At 42.2% G+C, this 16,561-nt stretch overlaps 1 protein-coding gene across 5 annotated transcripts in view; it reads left to right on the top strand.

The window, feature by feature from the left end:
- DENND1A (DENN domain containing 1A) overlaps positions 1-16,561 on the top strand; it is a 728,196-nt gene that overhangs the window by 677,656 nt on the left and 33,979 nt on the right. For 3 of the 5 annotated variants that reach the window (XM_007474630.3, XM_007474632.3, XM_056812115.1), the window contains one exon: positions 13,616-13,704. In XM_007474630.3, coding sequence (XP_007474692.2) covers positions 13,616-13,704 — 89 coding nt within the window. Of the gene's footprint in view, positions 1-180; positions 241-13,615; positions 13,705-16,561 lie in introns of all 5 variants that reach the window. The other 2 variants (XM_007474629.3, XM_007474631.3) reach the window with 1 other exon arrangement.

Here is a 16,561-nt window from a genome sequence, read left to right as displayed (position 1 = left end):
GCCATTAAAAGTGAATATTATTATGATAATTATGAGTGATAATAATTCCATCAGTTTTCAGAGAGACCTAGGAGGGATCCATTGCTCAGTCCTATTGCTTTCTGTAGGAAAAACTGAATGCTCTGTTCAGATTTGCCCAACCTCTTGGTGTGTACTGATGGTTTCAGTTTCCACTTCCAGCCTCAAAGACCTTGTCCTCCTCGGCCTCCTCCTCCAAAGATACAGCGCTGGGCGCAGCCCGTGAGTAGCTGGCAGTTTTGCCTCCCTTTTCCCTGTTTAACACTGTTTGAACTGCACTCTTTAATAGCATTACTAAGCCTGGGCATTTTGGATTTGCCAGTCAGCTCCCCTCTTCTCTCTGTGGCACAACCTTACCCTTGCATTTCGGTTCTCTCCTCTCTCTTTTTTCCTTAACAAGTTCTGCAGTTGGCAAGGCCAATAAGGTGGCTGGGCTGCTGTGTGTGCTGTGTTTTCTTGGCTTGGGTTTCATTTTGATCAGATCTTGGGAGTGGTGTAATGAAGAGAGCCCTAGATTTGGAGGGGGAAGAATAATCCCAGTTCTGACAATCAGTGGGCCTAGGCAAGGCACTCTCTGATTCTCAATATCCTCCTCCATAAAATAAGTAGGTTTGTAAAAGGGTGATATGGTATAATAAAAAAAAAACCCACAAGATTTGGGGTCAAAAAACCTGGATTTATATCTCAACTCTACCCACTTACTAGCCCTATAACCTTGAACAATTCACTTCCCCTCTGTGTGCCTCAGTTTCCTCCTCTGTAAAATGAGGAATGGGGAGAAAAATTGGAATAGATAGAAAAGTCTCAAAGATTTCCATTTGCAAGTCACATGATTCCTCAATTTGATGTTCTCTCAGATCCCTTACAGCTCTAAATGGGGACAGCATAGGATAGTAGTGTTGTGGGGTTCAGAAATGAACCCCTGGAGTTTGGGAAAGATACCTTTTGCAAGAATGCAAGACTCCGAAACTTGGCTTAAAAATAAAGAGAAATTTATTAATTTGGAAAGTGATGTTGAATCTGACCAGGAGACAGCATAGGTGGAAGCCTGCCTCCTAGGTGGAACAGCATGAGTGGAAGAGCTGCTCCTCAGGAGGACAGCAAGACAGCATGAGTGGAGTAACCTGGAGGGTTGCTCCCAGAATGCCTCACTTCTGGGGTATTTATATTCTTTTACAGCTGTGAGGACATGATTCTGGAGATAGGGGTTGGGGGGAGGTTGCCCAAAGGCATGGGGTGGTTCTCTGATTTGGAGGACAGATGGATAAGTTGTGTCTTTGACCATCTCCAATCCATGGGACAATCAAAGGAGGATAATCCTCTCAGGGTCAGATGTTTGGGGTTGGGAGTCAGAGGGTGTAAGGGAGCAAAGGAATTTCCCTGATAATAGTTTGCCTGAATTTCTAGGGATACAATGTCCATTCCAGTAGGAAGAGACGTAAACTTGGAACTAGGAAACTTAGATTCAGCTCCTAATATATAATTCAATCTCTCTGTGCCTCAGTTTCCTTGCCTGTAAAATAGGGACATTAATGGGGAGCTAGGTGGTACATTGCATAAAATGCCAGGCCTGGAGTCAGAAAGATTTATCTTCCTGAATTCAGATGTGGCCTCAGACACTTACTAGCTAGCTGTATGACCCTGGGTAAGTCACTAAATCCTATTTGCCTCCATTTCCACTTCTGGAAAATGAGCTGGAGAAGGGAATAGCAAGCCACTTTAGTACCTTTGCCAAGAGAACCCCAAATAGGGTCACAAAGAGTCTGACATAAGTGAAAAAAAAAACTGAACAACAATACCTATCTACCCTCACCATGGGCTGTTTTGAAAAGGACTATACAAATATGAGCTATCATCATTATTAAATCCTATGATTCTATGACATTTTAGCCTATGAAATCCAAAGCTTTATATGAAAAGACTAACTTTTACAAAAGAAGCCAAAGTCTGACAGCAGAATGCACAATTTTACCAGAAACTGGCCTGGAAATGCAGTAGAGTCCACAATTTCACTAGATCCCAGTTTGAAAATGCATTTGATGCCTTCTGTTTTATAGGAAAAAAGCTACATCCAGAGACTGTTAAGCCTGCTCAAGTGGAGGCAGGTGTTTCTTTACCTTTAGGAGCAATGCAGAAGTAGAATCTGCTCCATTTAAAATGCAAGACAAGGAACAGAGACCTGTTAAAATGGTGATCTGGCATGAATGTGGGACAATAAGTTATTGGGGGGGGGATCATTCATTATGACCTACATTAGATATCAAAATATTGGCCAGAACCAGAGAACAGAGTTGGAAGCAATCTTAGAACACCTAAGAAAAGGATCTTAGTATAAAGAATGCTAAAACATAAAATACAAAATGTCAAGACAGACTCTTAGACACCCCCTTGGAGATCTAGTCCATTCCCTTGCCCACTAAATGGGCACATGTATATGTCTGCATGTCTGTCTTCATTGATTACTAGGTTCCTATTAAATAAAAATGTCCAAATCCATTCTCTATATCAGGGGTCCGTTGGAGGGCCAGACTATTAAAGAAACTATGAACAAATTGGTATTCCACTGTCTGGGATAGCAGAGGCTGCAGCGCTGGTTGTGATGGGCCTGTCACACCTTGCACAGGCCCATCACTGCCACCACTATACTGGGCAGCAGTATACACAGTGCGGAATCCCCTCCCCCAGATCTCCACTAACCATGCTGACGTCTTCCATCGTGCAGCCACATAATCCTTTGTGTGGTGCCTTCTTCTCATTCAGTTACTCTCAGAACAAGGCGCCACACAAAGGATGATGTCACTGGAAGTAGTACTATATGTGAGCGACGCCGTGCTTTGTGGTGCCACCACATACAGTGCTCCTCTCACTGACCACCAATGAAAGAGGTGCCCCTTCTGGAAGTGCAGTGGGGCCGGATAAATGGCCTCAGGGGGCCGCATGTGGCCAGCTGCTTTAGTTTGGGGACCCCTGCTCCAGAACTTGTATAATCTATAAAGACTATGGCATGCAAGGGGATCTGAATCATTAGCATTGGCCCATTTTTTAAACATTTGTACGTCATCTCTTCGACATTCTCCATTTCCATTTTGGGGGTTCCATTATCTGTGATGCATATGTCAATTTGGTTTCTCTTCACAGTATGTATATGTGTACAGGGAATGTGAACATTTTTAGCACCCTTGTACAGTATAGGCGATGAGAGGTTGAATGTTATAGAGCTATAGATTACCTTCCACTACCTGGACACTAATCTGCTTTGGATTGTGCATTAAATCAGAGTACTTTGGTTTGTATCCTGTATCTGTGCTTAATAAGCTGGGTAACCTTAAACAAATCGATTAACTTATCCTGAAATGTTTCCTTACTTGTAAAATGAGGTTTGACTAAATTATTTCTAAAATACTTTTTCACTCTAAATGCTATGAACTGATGCCACCAACTAACTTGAATGGTTCTGCCCTCTACTTTTTAAAAAGTAATTAATTTATTTATTCATCCCCACTGGGCCCTCTGTTTTTAAAAATCCATGGTGCCCCGCAGTGAAAAGAGCTCTTAAGTTAACATTTTAGCTCTTAAAGCTAGAAAGAACCTAGAAGATTACCTTAACCTGTTCTCTCATTTTGTTTGTTATTCAAGCATTTCAGTGGTGTGTGACTCTTTGTGGCCCCAGGGTTTTCTTGACATAGATACTGAAATGATCTGCCAGTTTCCCTCTCTAGCTCATTTTGCATATAAGGAAATTGAGGCAAACAAGGTTAAATGACTTGCTCAAGATCACACAGTCAGTAAATGTCTGGGGTCAGCTTTGAACTCAGGATGATGAGTCTTCCTGGCTTCAGGCCTGGTACTTTATCCACCCCAACACCTGGCTGCAGGGGAAGAAATAAAGGGTTCTACAAAGTTCAGTGGCTTGCCTAGGTCGTGCAACTGGTAAAACAGCAGAGCTGGGATTCAAATCCAGGTGCCCTAACTCCAAATTCAAGTGTTCTGAAACTTGGATTCAAATCCTGGCTCTGTCACTTATAGGTCCACAATGTTGGAAGTTCACCTCACTCCTGGAAGCCCCTGTTTGGACTTCTAAAAGATCTGAATATCAATGATCTCAGCAGCCCAACTTCGCTGGATGGCTGGGAGGGATATGTTTTGTTCATCTTAAGCATTCTACAAATGTTTATTATTACTGAAAAACCTTAATGAAGACAGTAGCAATAAATAATAACAAGCATCATTCAGAGGACTGAAGGACTAAACCTTTTGCCAACTTTTGTAAGCCCTGTTATCCAATGAGTGGCCCTTTGGAATTTTACTCATTGAGGTCTTTGTTAGCATAATCCCTTTAATAATCCTGGAGGTATGGAGGAGGGGCAGGGAGGCATCTCTGGGCAATGCAATTCAGTTGTTTCCATTTGAATCAAAGCAAATCTTGCTAGGTCTATTTAATCTTTCAGCAGCAGTACATTCCAGCTGTTGGTATGATCTGTTCATGTCAACTGTTTCTGCTCCCTCTGTGATTGATAACAGGTTAGGAGAGTAAACATTGCCGTAAGAAAAGCACCAGTTGTATATCAGCTGCCTGCATTAAAGTGCTGGTGGAACCGGAGCAAACTGAGATTAGAGCACAAAATGTGCTTATGTTTACATTGAACTTTATATGGAATGTACTTGTCCTGTCACTCCTCTCCTATCCCCAGTCACTGGGCAGCGTTGGCCGAACTTGATGGTGTGGCCTTGGACAAGTCCCTCTTTGAATCTTACTTTCCTCATCTTTGGACTAGGCGGTCTCTTAAAGCTGCTTCTAGTTGTGAAGGTGAGGCAGTGGACCAAGGTTGGAAAAAGCAAGAGATGTGTGTGTAACTGGGATCCCCAAAGCTCCTGGGACAGAATCGGTCACCCTAAGGACCCTCACTCCGTGACTCCAATGGAAGGGTCCATTTATGAGACCCTTGGACGGTGCAAGCATTGCCCCTTTGTCAAGCTTATGGCTGCTATTAATAAATGAGAGAGAAAGAAATGGGGAGCCATAAGAACCCTAGGGCCACAGGGAAGCTCTGGGATTCTTGTGGTCATCCCCGCACCCCTCATTTTACAGACGAGGAAGCTGACGTTAAGAAGGGAAATACTTTACCTCTGTCAAACTGGTCCTGCCTGCCAGTCAGTAACTGAGGCCGGGTCTCCCAACCCGACCCCATGTCACCTTCCCTCCTGGAAGCTGCAGAGGGCTTTGCCTTCGCCAAACCTTCGGGGTGCAGGTTGTACTTAGCCAGGCTCCTTCTATAATAAGCCCCCTTTGGTAGCAGGGCCCGACCCCACCACCTTGAAGGGGCGCGGTGGGGGTGGGGGCCTTTGTGCCGAATCACCTATGGCTGGAGTTCAGATGTTATCTGGAAATTTGGGTTTTCTTTATTTAAAAAGAAGAAGAAGAAAGCATTAAAAATGTCATCTGTACTAAAGGCTAGTGGGGAGGGGGTGGGGGCGGAGAGGGGAGGGCTGACTCTCCTGACTGCATGTGAAGCTCTTTATAAGCTCCGTATTTATTATTTCTCTCCCCCTCTCTCCCCATTAAAATCAAATGTACTCGGTGCTTTTGTATTCAATACACATTTAACCCTGCCGACTTAGATTTCTCAGGTTTTAAATCCAGTGGGGAATTGGCTAGTTTCCCAACTTTCCCCTGAAGTCCCCCTTGAACAGGGCTCTAAATCCTTCTTAGCATTTTCTCCCCTGATGCTGCTGCTGGTCTCATAACCTCATAACACTGGTGGGGCCGTGCGTGTGTGTGTGTGTGTGTGTGTGTGTGTGTGTGTGTGTGTGTGTAGGTGTGTAGGTGTGTGGGTGGGTATTTCTACCCCCACCACCACCCTGAAAAAAAGAAAAAGGAAGGAAAGAAGGAAGGAAGGAAGCATAACCAGGAAGGTGAAAGTGTTCACAGCGTGCTGACAAGCCAGCTTTACGCATCATCTTCCTATTCCAGTTTAATTAAACACTTTCCCTCTGTAGGTATCTCCCTCAGTATCTGTCTCTCTCTCACTCCCTTTTCTCTCCATTCTCTGTCCCCTTCCCTTGGCCCCTGCCTCCTTTTTCCTTATTCCCTTTCTGTTCTTTCTTCCCCCTTTGTGCCCCCCTCTCCATTTCATCTTCATCTCTCCGTTCTTTCCTCTCACTTTCGATCCCCTCCCCCTTCCACCGTCCCTTCCCAGTTCTCTCTTCTCCCTTCTCTCCTCCTCCACCCTTCTCTCCTCTTTCTTTCTCTTCCCTCCCCTTCACCCTTTCTCTGCCCATCTTTCTCCCTCCCTCTCTGCCCCCATCTCCTCCACTTCCCCCCTTCTCCCTCTCTGTCCCTCTCTGTCCCCCTCGCCTCTCCCCCTCTCTGTCTGTTTTATCATCCCTAATGAAGCAGTCTCCTCCATCGATCCTGCTGATTGCCAGCCCCATTCCTTTTGTTTGTTGGCACTGAGCCATTCAGCTGCACTCTGACAGCTCAGCTCGTCTAATTAGCTCTGTTGTTCTTTTCCCCATGTTTCACCACGTTGCAAGTTCAGTCGAAGTTGCCACAAACTTAATCCTTCCATTCTAGCTCTAAGTTCACATTCTTAAGCTGCCTTTATTGTCGAAAGGAACAGCCTTGTGTGAGGACTGATCCCCCAGACCTTCACATCTGACCTTTCCTGCACCCTCCCCACTCCCATCCCCTCCAGGAGCAGCTGCAGGCAGCCTTGCCCTCTAGGAGCATCTCCATCATCCTGGCCTCTCTCTGCCTTTGAAAAAATAATAGCATATCCCATTTCTTCAGCACTTTGCTCGTAGCAACAGAAATTAATAATAATAGTTCCTATCTCTATAATGTTTTACCATTTACAGGGAATTTTTCTCACCACAGACATGTGAGAGAGATAGGGGAGATAATCCCCATTAACAATGGAAAGAATGCTGAATTTAGAGCTCAGAACCTGGTTGGGAAATTCAGCTCTGACACATATTGGGTGTGTGACCCTGGGCAGTCAGTCAGTTAACTTCTGGGCAGAAGTCGATTAACTTCTCCGAACCTCAGTTTCTTCTATACTGTGGGAATAATTATATTTATATTACCTGCCTCAAAGGGCAATTATGAGGAAAATACTTTAAAGCACTGTAGAATAGCAAATGATTATCCTTGTTATATACAGATGGAGAAACCGAGGCTCAGAGGTTTGATAATAACAGTAATCCCTATTGCTATTGCCATTCACACTTTCCTCGTGACAACCATGGTAGTAAGTGTGAGGATACCACAGCATAAGGATTATTATCCCCATTTTGTAGATAAGGAACCTGAGACAGCATTAGCATGGCACAACCATACAGCAGGTCAGGAGAAAGGTCACAGTTTAAATCCAGACCTTATGAACTCCAAACCCATTGCTTTTTCCATCACACCTAGCGTTGTCTGTCATTCTCAGAGTGTGATAATCCTTGTGTCACTTTCTAGACTTGGGTATACATATTGACATGGATTTAATAGGGTCCAGCCACTGTCTAGGCTGGGTGAGTTTAAACACAGGTGTTAGAATGTTTCTCAGCACTTGGGGAAAATCATCAATTCCAGGTTCACTTGTAGTCTTGGGTTGCTTTTACATTTTTTTAGTTGGGGTAAGGAACAGAGGAAGGGATGCTCGTTTCCCTGTCATTATTGTTTTCTTCCTCCCCCCCTCCCCACATTGTAGTGCAGTAGAAAGAACCCTAAAGTTTACAATGTTCCAAGTTGGTGAGGAAACACAAGGATAATAACAGGTTTGGGGGTTTGATAGGCTGGGGGGAAAGGGGTGTTATTTGTTGGTTGTTTTTTCCCAATAGTTACTTTTGAGGAAAGAGGTGGATCAAAAAAGGTATCAAACGAATGCACAGGGTGAACAAGATTATGATAACAAAGCATAGAGAGAAGGCAGACCCACTCAGCTTGTATTTCTCTTCTGTTTCTTTGCCAAAGAAAGTGATGCTAGTACTGGATAAAACAGAAATGAAAATAGCTAATAGGTGTTGGAAATGCACAAGGAATTAAAAAAAAAAAGTATCAACCTACCATGAATGAGTGCATGTTACCAGAAATGGGTGAACTATGTCCCAGGATTATGAAAGAACTGATGGAAGCAATCACTGAACCACTCTGAGGGACCTTCAGATGCCTGAGGAAATGGGAAAGGTGTCCCAGGCCAGAGGAAGAACAAATATCCTGATTCTCAAAAAAGAAGAGAGTTAGTCATAAACCAGTGGTTCATAGCCTTTTTTGTGTCCTGGACTCTTTTAGCAGTAGGGTGAAACCTGTGGACCCCTGTTCAGAACAATGTTTTTGAGAACATCTAGGTGACTCAGAGGATAGAGCACTGGTTCAAATCTGGCCTCAGACATTTCCTAACTGTGCGACTCTGGGCAAGTCACTTGACCCAGATTGCCTGACCCTTGCTACTCTTCTGTCTTAGATTTGATACTTAGAAGGTACAGTTTAAATAATAATAATATTTTGTATGTATAATAAAATATATATAAAAGGAACCAATTATATTGACATGATCATTAAAATTAAAAAAAGAAAAAGTTTATGGACCTCAGACTTTATTCTTGCTAAACTATAGTCTAGTCATCTTGACTTTGCTTTCTGGAAGAATTCTAGTTGGATTCTTAAAGGAATGATCAATGAACATCTAGAAAAGGAAATGTGACTGCAAAAAACCAGCATGGCTTGATCCAGCACAGGTCTTGTGAGGCTAACTTCATTTTCTTTTTTTGACAGGATTACTAGATTAAAACATCAGGGAACATACTTGGGAGTTTACTAAAGTGTTTAAGAGAATCTCTCACACCGTTTTTACAGATAGTTTAGAGAAATGTGGGCTAGCCGAATGGCTAGACTTAACGAGTAAATATTAGTGGTTCATTGTCATCTTGGAAGGATGTGTGGAATATATTGACTCGAGGATATGTGCTCTGACTTATATAAAGGCATAGATGGCATTCTTATCAGATTTTCAGATGACACGAAGCTAAGAAGGATAGCCAGAATGTTCAGTTGAATCTAATCAGATGGATTTAATTCTTACAATTGGGTTCAGAGACTAATTTCACAAGTACAAAATGGGGGAAGTGTGAGTAAATAGTACTTTGTCTGAAAAAAAAGATTGGGAGGTTTAAGTGGCCTTATAAGGTTAATATTAGTCAACAGTTTGAAAAAGAAGCCTAAAAAGTTGATGTTTTCTTACGCTACATTAAGAGGCATTATGACCAAGTGTAGGGAGACAGCCATGCTTCTGGACTCAGGGCTGCTAGTCAGAGGTCACCAGGCACATTATGTTCCATTCTGGGAGCCACATGTTAGGAAGGCCATTAATACCATAGGGCATAGGCAGCCAGGATGGTGAAGGAAGGGCCTTTATGGTCATGCCACAGAAAGATTAGTTAAATGACCTGTGAATGCTTAGCCAAGAGAAGACTTGGTGGAAGGAAATTCTAGTCATCTTCAGCTATTTAAAGTGTTGTCATGTAGAGGAAGATTTTGAATTATTCTATTTGGCCCAAGGCAGCAAAGCCAGAAACAGGGAGTGGAAGATGCAGAGGAAAATGGGAGCTTAAGATAAAGAAAAGCTTCACAACTATTTAATCTACCTAGAAGTAGAAGGGGCTACTTCTACAGGTCTTCAAGCACAGGCTGGATAACTATTTATAATGAAAACTGTAGGGATTCTCTTACCTGTCTCTGAGTCCTGGTTCTGCTACTTGCTGTTTGTGTGACTCTGAGCAAGGCATTTCATTTCTCTGATCCTCAGCTCTCACATCAGTAAAATGGGAGTAATAACATTTATTCTTTCTTATTCCCAAGATAGTTGTACAGAAAGTTCTTTGTAGGACTTTAGAAAAAAATTATTATCAACTTCTCTAGGCCTCAGTTTCTTCACCTCTACAATGGTAAAATAATAGCTGCCCTCCTACCATTTAGGAATTTTTTTTTTAATTTATACATCATACTTTTTAAAACATAAAGTTCTATCTAAAAGTCAACTATTAACTACCATTCTGAAAATGTTTCTCCCATCTGTCTTTGCAGAGTTGAGTGGGCCATAGAATATATATTATCAAGCTTATGCTGTCAGACTTGGTAGCTTGGTAGTTTTTTTGGAAAGTACTGTTAAATTGCTTTTTTTCTCTTTTTTCACTCAACCTTTCAAGGAATGGCTTGCAGAATAGGAGAGGAAGGAGGTATCTGAAATGAATGTGATCTAAAATCAACAGAAGTAAATACATATTTTCTATAACAACATTTAGATAGTTAAAAAAAATAATTATTGAATCTGGAAAGTATGACCATTTTGACCAGAGAGAAAATATGTAGCTGACCAAATCCTTATTGTAACTCATTTCTATAATGTTTTAAGTTTTACAAAGCCCTTTCCTCCAAACCACCCTCTGAGGTAGTTAAGTGCAAGAATTATTTCTATTTAACAGAGAGTAAGCTTGAGGCCCGAGGAAGTTGACATAAATCATAACTGATAGAAGTTGGACTGGAAGTAAGGTCTCCTAACTTCATGTCCACCACTATGTTTACTATATCATAATATCACTCTTCCTTGCTCATAATGTTAAAAGATAATTGCTTCTAATACAATACAGTTTTGTTTTTCTCATAATAGATGGGTTGCAAATCATGTAGAGCACAAAGTAATTTGGAGACCTCACGTTCTTTGTGGATTCCCAGGGAGCTATAGAGAAATTCTTTCTGAAGGCAGCTGTTCCAGAGATGAACAGTCAGCAAAATTTTCCTTCTTGCTGAAGACCAATGGCAGGCAATGGGAGATGAGACTGGAAACTAGGACATTTTCATTTCTGATTTCCCTCTTCTTCCCTTCCCACATTTTCCCCTGGAGCTTAACTGGACACAATACTCTCCTGTGCTTCCAAAGGACTTGGAGGCACAAGTCATTTCTGAATCCCAGTTACTTCATTCACTAGCTGTGTCACTCAGTTCCTCTCTCTGAGCCTCTTTCCTCATAGGAAAAATTGAGACAACCTTTTTACTACTTCATTACACTGTTGTAAGAAAAACAAAATGCTTTTTTTTGTAAGTCTTAAAGAAATGAGAATTACTGAGAGTTATCATCATTGTCCCAGACACAAGCTTTTCTTTGACAAGTGACTCTTTCCACCTCCCTACCTACTGAATTCCTTTTCTTTCTTCAGAGACCAGCTCAAATGCAATCTTTTCCATGAAGCTTTCTCCATCATCCCATCTGGAAGTGACTCATTTCTCAGTCCTGTTGTCTTCAGTCAACCAACCATCAAATATTTATTGTGTTACTATGTGCCAAGCATTGTGCTAGGTGCTAGAGATAGATAAAAGGAAATAGTCCCTGCTCTTAACAAGCTTACATTTAACCAGAGGAAATAACATGGACCCTCAAATCAATAGAAATTACTTTCCAAGTTACTACAAAGTATATCCAGAAATTAAATCAGAGTAATTTGAGGGAAGAGAGAAGCACTTGCAGCTGTTGGGAGAGAGTCCAGAAAGGCCTCATGGGGAGAGAAAACAAAGAATTATGAGTCTGAGATAAGGAAGGGGCACACCACAGCCACGTGGGCAGTCTGTGCAGAGACATGGAGATGAGAACTAGATTGTCATGTATAAGGAATAGTAACCAGGCCAAGGAGGAAGTAATGTGTGACTTACTAAACCTGAAAAGAGTAACTGGAGTGAATTTGGGAAGAGCTCTACCTCCTTATCACATTCTACATCACATCAAGGTTACTTGTTATCTTGTTGTTGTCTTATCTTCCTCACTATTAGATTGTTATCTTCCTGAGAGTTGAGACTAGCTTTTTTTTATCTTTATATCCCCAGCACTGAGCACAGGGCTCTGTATAGAGCTGGCACTTAATAAGTGTTTGTTAAATTGACCCATAGGACCCTTTCCCTTGGGCCATCCCTGTCTATTGAGTGTAGAATAAACAAGCTATTTTCTGCATGTGAAATCTCACATGTGGAAATATCATGAGATTCCCCAGAGCACACCAAGTGCAGGTCTATAGCTCCATCACCAAGTCCATACTGAGAGTTTTGGCAGGTTGGTGTAAGACCTAGTATAAAGCTTACTCTCCCCACAGCCTTTGGGGCCCAGGCTCACTGCCTCACTCCATAGAGATTTTAGACAAAGGCTGGCACAGTCTTTGTCTTCTAGTTCAAATCATGATGTTTTTATTCACTGGAAGCAATAATTTAGTGGCAAGAGCTCTGAACTTTAATCCAGGTCCCTCTGAGTGCTAGGACTATTATGTACTCTTCCTGTGACCCTGGACAAGGGTCTTCTTTGTATTCCTGGACTGTTTGGGGGATCAGATGAGATGACAAATGTAAATTACTACAAACCTTTAAAAATGCTACAAACAGTAGCTATTTCTTTTCACTGTTCTCTTTATCATTTCTGTTGTTATTCTTTTTTGGGGGGCAGGGAACCAAACCTAGCTATGGTCCCATTCGTATTGATAACTCCAGATGAACAGCCCCCTCTCAGACCAGCATCTCCTCAGCGTTAGGAGAGACAGCAATAAACTGACAAACACCCATAGGAGAGCACCCAGGATGAGGAAAGGCCTCACAATCATGACAAATTAGTATTGACATAGGGAGGAACTATGGATACTTAGCCCTGAGAAGATGTGGAGAGGAAAGAACATGGTTGTCTTCTTTGAGTATCTGAAGGCCTGCCAGGGGAAGTGATGTGATTCATTCAGGTTGGCCCCAGAGGGCAGAACCAGAGCTCCCAGCATCCCATGGCTGTAGTGAGGTTAACATGAGATAATAGATGCAAAGGACCATAGAAACCTTAAAAAGATATAAACATCCAAGTGGTCCTGGGTTGTGTTTCTGTCTTAGGAGTTTCCCTGAACACTGAAATCAATAACTTGCTAGTAAGTATCAGACTAGACTTGAATACGACTTCCTACTTCAAGGTCAGCACTCTGACCACTGTGCAATACTGCCTGTGTGGTCTATCTCTTGGTGAGGATGATATCATAAGCCACATGGAAGTTTTGTATTGGCTACATCTGGGTAAAGGTCTAACCTATATTTGCACCACTGTAGGACATTCCCTTCAGTGCCTTTGGCTCAGGTGCCTGCTTCAAGAGCATTGCTACTGATATGGTCTTTTAAAATACCTCTGTAGATTCACAGGAAATCCTAAATTCCAGTTCACTGTTGGGGATGTAGGAAGAATGCTGAATTTGGTGTCAAAAGACTTGAGTTCATATCCCAGATCTGTTACATACAAGTTGTGTGTGACTTTGAAAAGTCATTTCCCCTTATTGAGACTCAGTTTCCTCCTCTGAAATGAAGGAACTGGACTAGAGAAATCTAAAGTCCATCCCAACTCTAGATGCAATGGTCTTAAAGTGACCCAACATCTCTGAAATGGAGAAGACCTTGCTGACATGAAGTTGATGTGAACCCCTTGCTTTTTATTCATTGGCAGGTGAGCCACATCACAACTTGGAGTGCTGTTGTCAGGCTCTGCATCTTCCTTTCCAGTGTCCTAACTCACTCCATGCTCTGGCTCTTTTCTCCTCTGCCTCTTAGGTCCGCCCTCCAAGACCTCAAGTTGTCAAGCGACCAAAGAGCAATGTCAGCATGGAAGGTCGAAGAACTTCGGTGTCAAGCCCTGACCAGTGAGTATGAAACACGTGATTACTTTTCTCCAACAGAGTGAGCACAAGCAGGGGCCAAGGCTTTCTTCCTGTGGAGCATGTAAATGCCCTCTCCCCCACTGTGTCCCATCTCCCCAGTGAGGCCAGGCTCTGGGTTTCACAGAAAGGTCACTCTGGGAGCAGAGTTCAATCTCAGAAGTCTCTTTCCACTGGCTTTATGGTATTGTGTGGGTAAAATGTCTAGAGACTAGAGCTCCTGGCAGAGACGGTCTATATATGACACCTGGGCCAAAGTCTTTTGAGTTGTAAGACTCAAAGGACACTTAGAAGGAATTTAATCACTTTGAATCAGTTCCCATATCCTTGTCTTGACAATGCAGAGCAGTAGAACTGAGTTCTTCCATCTGTGACAATAAACATTTCCCAAACCAAGGAAGGGACACACAAAACTTACCTAGATTACAATGAAGATTTAATTTTTTTTTTTTGGTGAACTATACAATAATACTATTTCTGTTGCTCCTGATGGTTTATAAAGTGGTTTTTTTCTTCAAAACAAACCTGGGGATAGGCAATATACATATTCTTCCCCTCTAATCGATGAGAAAACTAAAGTTAAGAGAGAATTGAGTTTGTTTCCTAGATTTTGAATTGGAAGAGACCTTAGAAATTATATATTCCAACACCAACATTTTACAGATGAGGAAACCAATCCCCATAGAGGAGAAAGGGCTTGTACAAGCTCACATAGTTAGATAGCGTCTGAGCTAAAACTTGAACCCAAGTCTTCAGATACTCTTTGGCATCTACAGGCACTAAGGACTTTCCAGGCATGTACCTCATGCTTGCCCTGCCTTCAGAGATTTATAGAGATTTGCTTGGGACATCAAGAACTTAAATAATTTGTACAGGGTCACACAGCTGGTACGTTTCAGAGGCAGAACTTGAACTCTGATCATCTTGACCCCAAAGTAAGCCCTCTATTCAGAATTCCATAGTGACCAAGACTGATTAGTATTGGATGTAAAATGGCAACTCTTCCCTGGCTGCACTTATTTTTCTCTCAGGGCCTCATTGTCCTCTGTAGAATGGGAATCATCATTCGTGCCCTACCAATTTTCCAGGGCTGCTGTAAGTGAGAGTGCTTTTGTGAACCAGAACATATTCTAGAAGTAGGGGCAATGGGAGAACACAGGCTGCTATGTGTTTCAACCCTGTGATGTGGTAAAATTACAATTACTACAGAACACTTGTCATCAATGCAGGTTTCAGACCTCTGGATGGCCAGTGGGAGACAGTGTCAGGAAGTAGTTACCAAGAAAGAAGTTGTAGGGTTGTAAGATTCAGAAATAACAGAACTGAAAAGGATCTTAGGAACCAGCTCATCCAAGGCATTCGTTTGGCAGATGAGAAAACTGAGGCAGCCCCTCCCTAGGGAAAGGAATAGAAGAGGGAGGCAGAGCCTTGCCCAAAGCCACATGTATAGTAAATAAGAGAGCCAGATTCTCCTTTACTTCAAGGGCAAGTGCTTCAAGCTGCAGGAAGAGTATTTTCCACAGTTGTCCATTTGCCTCAACTTTCTCCAAGCATACAGTCGCTGTGGTCCCATGGTCCAGGGAGTCAGAAGGAAGCAAGGGACAGAAGGGTTCAGTTAGGTCACTTTTTCCTTTTTATTAATTGTCATGCAAAACATACTTCCATATTGGTCATTGTTGTAAGAGCAGAGTCATACATAACCAAACCCCCAAAATAAAACCAAATAGGCCACTTTTTAAAAGCCAGCAGTGACTTTTCTTCTTTCAGCATTCCAGTGGTGGAGTGAGATTGCCCCCTTGTGGCTGAGATTCCTTATTGCCTTAAAGGACCTCAAGCACCAATGATTTCCTTTTGTGCTTCCTTGGGATCAAATCATTCTTTCCCTATTCTAAGGAATGGTCCAAGGTAGATGTACTGATCTCAAATCAAATTCTTCCCCTAATCAGCAAGCATATTTCAAACTCGCTACAGTATAGTATTCAGCAAGCCCAAAGGGATTCTGGGCATTGGAACTGCTGCCTGAAATGGACTGGATTTGCTCATCTCTTTTTTTCACCTTTTTCCTAATCAAATAGACATGGAATTAAGAGACAAACCTTTGGTGAATCCAAGGCATCAGGTAACCATCAATATCATATAACAATAACCATTAAAACAACATTCTCTGATTTTTTGATAGCGTAATAATAACTCTCTCTGAGTTCTCCATATTCCTCAGTGATATGGAGCCAACCTTTGGTCCTCAAAAGCTGTGCTAGCACAGCACAACTTCTTATAGATCTTATTGAACAGAAAAGCTTCACACACGGGTCCAAGTAATAGATTTTTTCTGTTATCCCAAGGTTGAGGCCACTGTTCAGAGAATATTTTTTTGACCATAGCAAATCACAAAGACCATCCACTAAGGCATGGAGCACCCACACAGATGAAATCATGAATCCTTGAATTATTGAGGCCATAATAGCTGACATTTATTTATAGCTCTTTATGGTTTGGTTCTAAAATATTTCATGTGCATTATCCCTCTTGTTTCTCACAATGTTTCTTTGAAGTTGGCACATCAGGAATGATTTTACAGATGAGGAAACTGGGATAAGAACGACTTGTCCAAAGTCACACTACCAGTAAATGGCAGAAATGGAACTCCAACCAGATCTCCTGATTCCCACTCTTTATACTGTCCTCACAGGGATTGCCTAGATCTTGGCTTTGTGTCTTCCTGGCAGTGAAATGTGGAGGCAAATCAAACTTGTAAAATCCTGCTAGCCTGTGAGGGTGTGTCAGGGAAAGCAAGCAAGATTACTGGGTCCATCACAGTCATTAGTAAAATTTTAAATCCTGC

Source organism: Monodelphis domestica, chromosome 1 (assembly GCF_027887165.1).
Source record: "Monodelphis domestica isolate mMonDom1 chromosome 1, mMonDom1.pri, whole genome shotgun sequence".
NCBI lineage: Eukaryota > Metazoa > Chordata > Mammalia > Didelphimorphia > Didelphidae > Monodelphis > Monodelphis domestica.
This window is presented reverse-complemented; position numbering and strand designations above follow the sequence as displayed.